General features: G+C 41.2%; 1 protein-coding gene across 1 annotated transcript in view; it reads right to left on the reverse strand.

Moving 5' to 3' along the window:
• Positions 1 to 3,581: 3,581 nt before the first annotated feature.
• CUBN (cubilin) overlaps positions 3,582 to 12,033 on the reverse strand; it is a 273,361-nt gene continuing 264,909 nt past the window's right edge. Inside the window, exons 64-67 of the mRNA XM_060659546.3 lie at positions 11,789 to 11,970; positions 8,442 to 8,607; positions 6,706 to 6,941; positions 3,582 to 4,051 (exon numbers count right to left, since the gene is read on the reverse strand). Coding sequence (XP_060515529.3) covers positions 3,944 to 4,051; positions 6,706 to 6,941; positions 8,442 to 8,607; positions 11,789 to 11,970 — 692 coding nt within the window. The 3' untranslated portion in view covers positions 3,582 to 3,943. The remainder of the gene's footprint in view (positions 4,052 to 6,705; positions 6,942 to 8,441; positions 8,608 to 11,788; positions 11,971 to 12,033) is intronic.

Genomic DNA, 12,033 nt, shown 5'->3' on the forward strand with positions numbered 1-12,033 from the left:
CGCCCCAATAGCTTCCTCTTTAAATGGATAGCCATGGGGTGATTTGTAATCCCATAGGTAAAAAGTTTTTTTTCCATTAACATTATTTTTGATGCTGTTGTATAATCTCTATTTTTTTACTAAACTAACAGCAATTACATTTAAAATTTTTTTCTGGGTCATATAACAATCTTTTTAAATAACTTTGACAGGCCTATGAAAATAGTTTATAATAATATTTAATAATATTTCATATTTAATAAGTTCACACCTACTGCTTCAGGCTGAATGGGAGGCACACTCTTGGGTGGTTGTCAAGGTTAGAATCATAGCTCTGTCACTCAAGTTTTATATAAGTTTTCAGACCTCATTTTTCTCAACTGTAAAATGGGGGTGATCATTCTTCGTGTTTTATTTCAATGAGTGATATATGAGAATGACACCTCGCAGAGGGCAAGTGTTACATAGATATTTGTTCTAATTATTCTTTGGGTTTTTTTTAAGTTTATTTATTTTGAGAGAGAGAGAGAGAGAGAGAGAGAGAGAGAGAGAGAAAGGGAGCACCTGGGAGCAGGGGAGGGGCAGAGAGAGAGAGAGAGAGAGAATCCCAAGCAGACTTTGTACTCTCAACATGGAGCCCAATGTGGGACTTGATCCCATGAACCATGAGATCGTGACCTAAGCCAAAATCAAGAGTCAGACGCTCAACGGACTAAGCCACCCAGGCATCCCAGTTCTAATTTTTCTTAATATAATTAATATTGTTAGTACTCCCTTGGTAAGTGTGTGGCATATATTTAACAAATTCCTTCCAGTAAACGGAGTTGAAATGTAATAGAAAATTATGGCAAATTATGACATCTCTTAGCCCCCAACTGTCACTGGCCCCGACCATGCCCTAGGGATTCACAAGAATGCCTGGAGTGACAGAATATTCTACTGGGTCCAGAAAGAGCCAGTGGTGGCCTCTTGCTGAGCTACTTCAAGGCTAAGTCTGGCCCAATAATGGCCAGACTTACCCTTGAAGACTAAAAGGCATGAGGTTTGTTCTTCCTGCTAAGGTCCAGTTGTTTAGGGAGACAGAGACTCAAAGGGGAAAGAGATCAGGTAGTAGTGGAAGCCTGGCTCGCCCCAGTCCTGGGTTGCCAGATATAAGCAGGTAGGGATGGGTATTACCAGGAGAACTGAAATCGGATTGTGCTGGAACAGGGTCCTAAAGCCACCTTCTATGCCAAGCATCAGCCCTTTGTTTGCTGGATCCTGGGGAGGCCGGAGGGGCGAGGTGGGTACTGGAATCTGTCTCTTGTCCCCGCCCTGCTCTTCTCAAGTTCCCAATGTCACCTAGAGTGGAATGGGGTCAGAAGGTAACCATGAGACTTTCTCAGTTCGGTGTGTGATCAGTTGTGAACAGTAGTACTTTCCCTTGCTTTACATTTGTACTTGCTTGTATTCCTTCAGACCCACGTAGACTATCACGTGCCATTAACTTCCAAGTAAGACCTCCCCTCACCCGCCCCTCAAACTCATTCATTTTATGTTCTAGCTTTTTGGATTCCGCTTTATGGCCTGCAAGCAGCATTTGGGTGTATCTCGATATTTAACAACCAGGAGGCCTGCACCAGTGTGAACTTGTTGATTGTTAGCTCTGTGCAGGGCTGATCGCTCCCGATGGAGCTCCGTGATCATGCAGTTTGGGAGCCAGAAAGTTATCACTTGGCCACCAGATCTGGGAAGGTGGCTTAATAGAAGTTTCACCAGCTAAGGAAATTAAAAATTTTGCCTCGGGACAGGCTCAGGAAACCAGACAAGATGGACGTGGGTAATGGGGTTTTTGAAGTAGGAGGACATCAGTTGTATGTATGGCTGTCTTGTTCACTACTTTATCCCTGGTTGTTCTTAGTACATGTCACGTAGTAAATGTTCAATAAGTATGTATAAATAAGTGAATTAAAACAGAACCAGTGGAAATTAGATGCATCTTATTAATGGGAGATGATGTGATCTTATATATAAAAAACCCTAAAGATTCTACTAAGAAAACAAACTGTTAGAACTAATTAGTGAATTCAGTAAAGGAGCAGGATGCAAAATCAACATACAGAAATCAGTTGCATTTCTATTCACTAACAACAAACTATCTGAGAGAGTAAAAAAGCAATCCCAATTACAACTGCATCAAAAACAATAAAAAAAGAACACTTAGGAATAAATTTAACCAAGGAGGTGAAAGACCTGTACATTGAAAACTGTAAGACAATGATAAAGAGATTGAACAAGATGCAAATAAATGTAAAGGTATCACATGTTCTTGGGTTGGAAGAATTAATATTGTGAAAACATCCATATTACCCAAAGCGATCTACAGATTCAAAGCAATCCCAATAAAAATTCCAAATTCATTTTTCATAAAAATACAAAAACAATCCCCAGATTAGTCCCCAGAAAAGACTCTACATAGCCAAAACAATTCTGATTAAAAGAAAAAGATGGGGTGCCTGGGTGGCTCAGTCGGGTAAGCGTCTGATTTGGCTCAGGTCACAATCTCAGAGTTTGCGGATTAGAGCCCCGCTTTGGGTTCTGTGCTGACAGCTCGGAGCCTGGAGCCTGCTTCGGATTCTGTGTCCCTGTCTCTCTCAGCCTCTCCCCTGCTCTCTCTCTCTCTCTCTCTCTCAAAAATAAACGTTAAAAAAATTACACAATAATATTGCCTATGTTTTCTTGAAAACTTTGTGCCTCCTAGATATTTTAATGTACCTCCTGGGAAAGTGCATCTCTCTGTGCATAACTCTTGTGGATACCATCACTCTCATGACGCGACCTGAGATCAAATCCTTTTACTGTCTGACAGCTGCATATGTTTGTCTTGCCTTCAGATAAAATTCCCATCCTTTCACATGTTAGTGTCAAATTTCTCTATATCCTGTACCTTTGTGATTCATTTTCAGGTAAAAGAGCAAAATGTTGTATCTCCCCCTACAGAACTTCATCTTGAGTTTTTGTCCATCGCCCCGGCTCGTCAGGACCCTGTGGATTGGATGGTTCCGTTCGGTGCATCACGGCTCTGGCCAATAACAGGTCGTCTGTGAAAGTCACGTATCTACCCATAACACAGAGTTCAAGGAAGCGGGAATTGTAAAGGTGAGAATGTTTTATTCATGTGGCTCTGTACTCTGTGCAGAAGCAATTTTTCTGGCACTTGAGTATCCGAGTAGGATGAAGTCACACATTCCACAGCGTCTTCCTTTCACTTTGTCCCATGTTGTTACGAAGACTTAACTTTGCATATTTAGCATAACATGTTTGGTTAAAGGCAGCAGAAAACTTTACAAAAGCGTTGTTAAGCTATGTAGGACTTTACATACAGTGCTGGTAAGCTAGAAATGGACAATGGTGGGACATAGGTAAATGAAAGCTCAGAGAAATTAAGGAAGCTTCAGCAAGGAGGGCTAACGGTCAATGCAGGCAGCATGGCTCCATAGTTCGTATTCTGAAGGATCTGCGTGCTTCATCCACATGTAAAAATTCAACTTGAAAATCTACACCTGCTAGTGAAGGACTAAATGCTAATGAATTAAAAATGAGTGCAGCGTCATCACGTACAATTCATTACTGTTTATTACCCCTCATTTGACATTCACAGCGAAAATCATACTCCTGTTTTATCATTAACTTTTGACAGTTTCCATCACGTTTGCCATAATCATTTCCAACTTTTTAAGGGATATTAGGAACTTTTCGGCTCAAAGTGTTAGAAGGAAGGGTGACGAGCACGGCCAAGGCTAATGAAGCTACATTCTATATTAAAACAAAAATATAATGTATGCATATTGATTCCACACGTACGTTGGTGAAAACAAAATTCAGATTATTCCCAGTGGCAGAGGCAGAATCCTGCGTCAGGATGGCAGACATGTGCTCATGCCCCAGGGCCCCTACAGTACAGCCAACACACCGTGTTACATAGTTAGCTGTCCCAAGTTAACCGGATGGCTGATGGCCGCAGTGCATACTCTGCATGAAATTTTACGAAGACCCGATGTGAGGAGGCCACAAAGGGAGCTATGTTCGTGTCCTAAAATTGGAAAGAAAAAAACAAAAGTAACCAATTACACGTTTTGCACATTTGAGCATCTTTCTGGAAACGTTAGCCTAGGAAGAAAGTACTACATAAAGAAATTTTGTTGAATTTACATACACCTGCATATTTTTCTAGAAGGAATCTTGCTAAGAATTAATATGGATACCTCAAAAAAGAATATTGGTGGTGGGAGGTGAGGATCAAAGGGAAATGGAGATTAACTGGTAGTGGATACAGGGTTTCTTTTGGGAGAAAGGAAATGTTCTAAAATTGTTTGTGGTGACAACTCTGAACTACATAACTCTAAATCTACTAAAAGCAATTGGATATACACTTTAAGTAGATGGATTCTATGGTACGTGAATCATACCTCAATAAAATTGTCATAAAAGTTGAATTTCCAATCCAACTTCGTACTAAAATTTTAATTTTTCTGACGGAAACACATACTTATTCTTCCAACTAAAACAATCATATCAGTAAAGTGTATGACTCTCCCCTATTAACATCTGCAGTTTCCTTTTAGGGTTTATTTTCATAACCTTTCTGTCTTCAATAAATGGCGCCGTGAAACATGGATATTCGCATCCAATAGAACGAAACTGCACCACACATAAAAATCAACTCCAAATGAATTAAAGACCAGAGACCATGAAACTCCTAGAAGAACACATAAGCAGTAAGCTTCTTGACATCGGTTTTTGGCAATGATTTTTTGGATGTGATACCAAAAGCAAAGGCAACAAAAGCAAATATAAACAAGGATCTACATCGAACTAAAAAGCTTCTACACTGCAAAGGAAGCCATCAACAAAATGAAAGGGCAATCTACTGAATGAGAGAAAATATTTGCAAATTATGTATCTGACAAGGGGTTAACATCCAAAATACATAAAGAATTAAAAAACAATCAAAATATATAAAGAACTCAATAGCAAAAACAAACAATCCGATTTAAAAAATGGACATAGGACCTGAATAGTCATTTTTCCAAAGAATACAGATGGCCAACAAGTACGTGAGAAGATGCTCAAAATCACTAATCATCAGAAAAATGCAAATCAAAACCACAATGATATATCCCTTCATACCTGTTAGAATGCCTATCATAAAAAAGACACGAAATAACAAGCATTGGCGAGGACGTGGAGAAAAGGGAACCCTCGTGCACTGTTGGTGGGAATGCAAATTGGTGCGGCCACTGTGGAAGGCAGTATGGAGATTCCTCAAAAAATTAAAAACGGGACTACCATGTGACCCAGCAACTCTACTTCTGGGAATTTATCCAGAAAAAAACAAAAACACCAACTTGAAAAGATATCTGCACCCCTGTGTTCATCACAGCATTATTTATGATAGCCAAGATGTGGAAGCAATTTAACTGTCCGTCAATGGACAAATGGATAATATATAGGATCTATATTTATAATATTATATATTTGTATATTTATAATGTGATGATAAGGGAGTATTATCCAGCCACGAATTGAAGGGAAACCTGCTGTTTGTGACAACACGGAAGGTCCTTGAGGTCATTATACTAAGTGAAATAAATTAGAAAGAGAAAGGTAAATACTACATGATCTCACTTATTTGTGGAATCTAAAAAAAACAAAATGAAACGAAAACAAAAAACCAAATTCTCAGATATAGAGAACAAACCGGTGGTTGCTAGAGGCGGAAGGTGGGAGATTGGTGAAATGGATGAAGGTTGTCAAAAGGTACAAACTCCCAGTTATAAGTAAGCCCTGGGAATGTAGTGTCTATTTGAACGTTGCTAAGAGAGTAGAGCTTAAAAGTTCTGGTCACACACACACACACACACACACACACACAAAATTCATGTCATACACCTGAAACTAATACGTTATATATCAATTGCATCTCAATTTAGGAAGCCAAACAACTCTTTAGATTTTTAGCTGCTGTAGTTCACTGCCTTATTAATTAGCAAGGCTAATAAATAAAGAGCAGAACGGTAAGAACTGATATTCTGTCTACTGTGGTCACATTTCCCTTACTGGAAAGCTCCGTATCTACTTTCACATAAAACGAGAAGGTGGCGAGGACAGACGCAAGCAAAATTGAGTCCCTGTCAGAATCCTATCTTGACGTTTAAGGGAGATCTATCACACCAGAACTTTACAAGAACAACTACTAGTTACTAGACCCATTTTCAATATCTCTATTTATTTCTTCAAAGAATTCCTACGATTTTCAACAAGAAGTAGATAAAATGGAGTCAGGTGTTCAAAGGGTCTGTAGTTGTATTCACGGAGAAAACAATATGGGTATTCAACCCTGGGAAGTGCATTGAAATCATGTATGGAGCTTTTAAAAAACAACGTACAACAGCCCCTGTCCTAGAAATTCTGGTTCAGTGGATGGGAGCGGGCACTGGAAGGCTGGACCCCTACGTGGCGGCCCAAAGCGATTCTGATGCAGTGGAGTCTGGGAACTATTACTATTAATTTAACGCAGTGCCCACTAGGTGGCACTCGTGCTCCCCAAATAGAAAGGAAAATCTGGAAACTGCTGAAATTTGCAAAAGGCTTGTGCTTTGTACTTTGCATGTGTTGCCTTTAAAAGTGTACAGTAAGTTATTTAAAAATAATAAGTGGGAATTTTAAAATGTTTGTTTTACTCACTGCCCCACAATATGGTCCAGAGGCTGGAGAATTAGCATCCGGTCCATTGTAGAGTATGAGATAGTTCTGGACACAGTCTCCGGGATCATCAATGCTGACAAAGTAAAAGCTGACCGTGACAGGTCTGCCAGCAGGAGCAATAATGGTCCATTCACAGTGAGTGTTGTTTGGGTAAGTTCCCGGGTAGCCAGGGCTGGTGAAGGAGCCACTGTGTCCGTAAAGAGTTCCACCACAGCCTACAAGGAAACCAACACAGGCCGTTATATTCAACAAAGTGGAAACCATCTCCTTGTGAGGCAGGAAGACGGTTGCTATTTTCTCAAGGTGCTGAGACACTCTGCAAGAACAGAGGTGGCAGAAAGCCCTTTCCAGTTCCTTCTGTGGGCTATATCCCTTCCAATGCCTCAACACCACCTCATCCCACCTTCCCCCACCCCTACCATGTATTCTGTTCCCTGTATATCATGACTTGGGACCACTTCCTCTAAGTCCTTTCTTTGAAAACAGTGGGTTGGGAAAACAAAGAACTTGATAAAATAGCTGTAGGCGAGAGTAATTCAAGTTATTGTGTACTTTTGATGGCGTGGGGCTCTCCATATGCAGCAAGTTGATGATAATGATGGGAGTGAAGTAAAATTAAAAGTGGAATTCCAGGGCTGACCCGAAAGACTGTATCCTTGTAGGTTTTGACAATAATTATTTAATTGTAAAATGACTTTCCTGGGCTTATAACTGACAGTACCGAGACTGACATACTCAAAAACAGAGCCCTGTAAGTATTGGTGTTAATTTGCAAATGCTGTCATTATTTAGACCAGATACCCTGGGCACCCAGATATCCCACTGAACAGAAAGAAACCTCATGGTAAGATTAAATGGCGCTGGGCTGGGTGTCTAACCCCTGGAGGTTTGGTCTTGCTTTTGCCAAAATCTTGCTGTGCATTCTGGAAAACTCATTAACCTCATTTTTATTTCCTCCGCTGCAAAATCAGGGCATCGGAGGTCATCTGTAAGCATCTTTAGCTGCCAAGATTTAAGTTATTTCTTGTCCCTCAGTATATTTAAGTCATTTTTATCATTCTTACCTGGAAATTTTTAGATATTTTGAAATACCTCAACGGGACTTCTCATAAAGATATTCCTCCTCTCTGGAGTGAAATATATTAACATGACTTAAATTTCCTCCAGTTACTTGATAACCAACCAACCAAACGTGCAGGAAGTTACTTGACTTCCCTGAAAAAAATGCACTTTCACCCCCGGGACTGCTGAAAAATGACTGGTGCTATCAAAGGCACAGCTGTTTACTTACACCCAAGTATGTGTAAGTAATTTGGCTTTAGGTACACATTTTTTTTTTTTAATTCTCAGAGAACTACCTTGATGATCAAACCGAAAGTTAAAAATATGGCAAAATCAGAATTTATAAAGGAATTTAAAAATGTATATCATATCTATGCTTTATACGTATGTATATTCATATATCTACTCTTTCTATATCTCTTCATATTACAAGAAACATGTAATGTAGAAATAATGAGTGAGAGTAGAATTGAAAAGGATATCTGTACTGTCATTGTTAACAAAAATCTCTATATTTATTGGAAAACAATACAGTATACAGATGGCTAAGAGGTAAGGTCACTTTTAATTGTCCTTTTTTATGAGACACCACCCCCCCCCCCAAGTTTTTCCTCACTTGCATCAATTTCCCTTACAAAGTGCAAGTGTCTTACCAGAGGGTGATGAGGTCCAGACAATTTCATACCCAAGACCGGAAGTTGCACCATCACTCTTAAACCGTAGGTACAGTTCATTGTTTTGAGAAAAGATAGGATTTGGCTGCAGGGTTCCACAGTATGTGCCCAGTAAGGGCGAGCTGCTGTCACTGCCGTTTCTTACCTTGAAAAATGAGCCATTAATTATTATACTTAAGCATTTTATTCTTCCTTCTCTGACTTTCCGTTGCCATCCACTGAGACATGAGACCATCTGAATGACAACCTCTTTTGGAAAAGCTTTGTCTTTTTGTGTACTTAAGAATGAAGAGTTTTCTGAACATACACCCAGAAGTCACGTTCTCTTGCAAAGGAGAGAAACATCCAGTTTGTAGATCAAAAACCATTTGCATTTGAATTCAGAAATATCTGTGAAATTTCAAAAAGATGGGAGGGGGATATTGCCTGCTCCATTTCCAGTCACTTCTATTGTAGTTTATTCATTATACTGTGTGTATGTTTTTTTCCCTTTGAAAATTGCTTGGCTATGAAGGGGCTATGAAAAAAAAATCAATGTAGGACGTATAATAAAGTCCAAAACCAAAGGAATTTCTGTATAGGAAAAGGACACAACTCAATAAATTTATAAAACTTGACTATTAGGTAATTTTAAAAACATTCTGAAGCTGAATAGTTTTTTGTTTTTTGTTTTTTTTTAGATTCACTGCTTGGAGGAGAGGCATATAAAAAATGGCAATGAGTCAGTGTGTGAGAATGGGTAACCACAGTGAACTTGACCACCTTCTGTTCCCAGTGTTCCTTCTGCGCATTCACAGCCTCCCTATTCGGAGGAAGACTCTTGAGGAGTATTAAGGAAATGTTACCCAGGCAATGGAGAGCTGGAACCAGCTCAACATGTATGAGTGGAGATTTTACTCACATATGTATTCAAAATTCTTGGAAGTTCCTCCGTTGCCTTTATAATTTCACAGTTTAGCATTTGGCTAATTGCTGGCTGTCTTAAGTCATAAGAGGCACAACGGTTAGTCTTCGTGTTGATCTAAACCGAGATTCTTTTTAGGTCTATGCAGTAGCCAGTGGGAGAAAACAGTGCCTTTTTGTCCTTTTTGGATTATGCTGCTAAGTGGCCTTGCCATAGTTGGCATAGCCAGTGAACTACCTGCATTCAGAGAAGGCTGCCATATTCAAGAATGCTGGAAGGTCAGACCTGCTACCACTCTATTCTTTTTTTTTTTTATGTTTATTAATTTTTGAAAGAGAGCACAGCGGGAGAGGGGCAGAGAGAGAGGAGGACAGAGGATCTAAAGTGAGCTCTGCACTGAGAGTAGAGAGCCCAACGCGGGGCTCCAACTCAGGAACCGTGAGGCCATGACCTGAGCTGAAGTCAAACACCCAGCCGACTGAGCCACCCAGGCACCCCTACCACTCTGTTCTTCCCTTTGGGTCTCTTTCCTCTGGGCCCTGTTTGAGAAGGCTGTGCTCTGAGAGCGTAAGTTCGATCTCAAGTCCCACTAGCATCCTATTCATTTATCTCTGTAGAGGGGGGATGGGACAATGAGAGCAAGAGACATCCTTGAGCCTGCAGACGATCCTGAAAAGGGGGGATGAAGGCACTAAAAACAAACGCAGACTCCAAATGTGGTCCAGAGCTTGACTTTTGTGTGGTAGTAACATGGTCCGAATCCTCACCAGGAAGTTTCTGTTCCTGCCGTGGTTAACGTCAATGGGATGGGGAGGTTTGCTGTTACGGCTGCCGATAAGCCCTGCTACGGTCTTGCCATCAAAAACCAGACTTGGCTACACTTTACAGGCCACACTTGCAGTTTCCTGTCTTTGCTTACTGGACAGGAAGTTTCAAACCAACTTCCATGGGATAGGAAGGGCAGCCAGGAGGAGTAGTTCCCACCTCTGGTGCTGGAGAGCTAGCCTGCACGTCCCAGCATTTCCCAGAGGAAAATGGCAACTGTTAACTCCAGTCACTGACAGTCAGCTCAGGCTTGAGGTGGACCCAGGGTAGCTGCACTGTGACTCTGAACGGGCGGGATTATTCTGTCCTTTCTCTGTATCCCCTCCTCTGGCTTCTGCCTCACACTTCACAGAAGTGGGTGAGGCACAAAGGTCTGCGTTTAATGCCCTGATTGATGCAAACAATACTGCAGTTCTCTCATTTCCTCCCTGCTACATTCATCTCCTCCTCATTTCCTACCATGACAAGGATATTTGCCATGATAAAGGCCCAGGCTTCCTTCCAGCACTTGCTACACTATAGACGCAGAATATTCATTAGCAAGGGGCACCTATGTGGCTCAGTTGGTTGAGCGTCGGACGCTTGATTTCAGGTCAGGTCATGATCCCAGGATAGTGGGATCGAGCCCTGTGTCGAGCTCCACACTGAGCGTGGAACCTGCTTAACATTCTCTTTCTCTCTGCCCCTCTCCCCTGCTCTTGCTCTGTCTCTCTCTCTCTCTCTCTCTCTCAAAGAAAAACAGAATGTTCATTAACAAAAGATTTGGATTAATTCTATAGGGGAGAGCTTCCCAGAATAATAAAACTCCTTAACAGATGTAGAGGAGCAAATAAACTGCTTGGAAACCTTACAGAAGACTCTTGTTTACATGAAACAAAGCCCATTTAGAGCAACTTCGGGTAAGATTTAGATTCAAATTCATTTCATGGAGGAATTCAGCATTTTGTATATACAAGTCTCAGGTTTCACCTTAGTCTGCTCCCTAAGAATGAATACATTTCCAAAAGAGTGTGCAAAGAACACCCGCGTGAGCTCTGGGGTTTTCATGGTAAAATATAGGCGCTGTGCTCCACACGCTGTCTGTGCTGGTAATGGGCTCATCTTCCTGTGAACAGCAATGTAATGGGTCTGCTCACTGAGTGTAGGTGGTGCAGGGCAGAAGGAATGCAGAGGGCGTTCGCATGGTGCTGCTGAAGAATCAAAGTGCCAGCCCCCACCCCAGGAGCATGGCTCTGCTTCCTCCAAGTCCTTGCCGGTTCTCTCTAAACCCACACATCGCCTCCCTCCACCCGGAAGCTTCTCTTCCCCAAACTGCTGATTCTGTTAGTCCTTTCCAGGTGTGAGGGAATTGACTCTTTCCTATCTGTCTTTGCCATGGACTCTGAGCCTCGGGGGCCCTGCCTATGTCTTGTTCCCTACTGGATTTTCGGTGCCTGTACCTGGAAGGATGCTTGGTAAATATTTATGGGATGGAAGAATAATGAATAATCATGAACAAGTAAGGGATCCAAGATTAGAAGTAGCAGAGAAAGAGGTGAAAAATCTTCAGTGATCCATCTTTTAAATAGTTCTTTAGATGCGATCAGATGTACATTACCTCCAAGAAATCGTGCGCGCATTCACTTGAGTCCTCGATGCCAAATGAATGAAAAAAGAGGGAAATGGTGTGGTTCTGAGGGGCCGTGAGAGTAACAGTGCAATCCATGTTATTGTTATAATTATCTGGCCATCCCGGACTCTTGAGATTGCCAAATGCCTTGTTATACTCTCTGTTGCAACCTTAGAGAAAAAAAAAAATCGCAATTAATGTAGGCATCCCAACTTTTAATGTTCTTTCAACCT

This window comes from Panthera onca, chromosome B4 (assembly GCF_046562875.1).
Source record: "Panthera onca isolate mPanOnc1 chromosome B4, mPanOnc1 haplotype 2, whole genome shotgun sequence".
In the NCBI taxonomy this organism is placed as follows: domain Eukaryota; kingdom Metazoa; phylum Chordata; class Mammalia; order Carnivora; family Felidae; genus Panthera; species Panthera onca.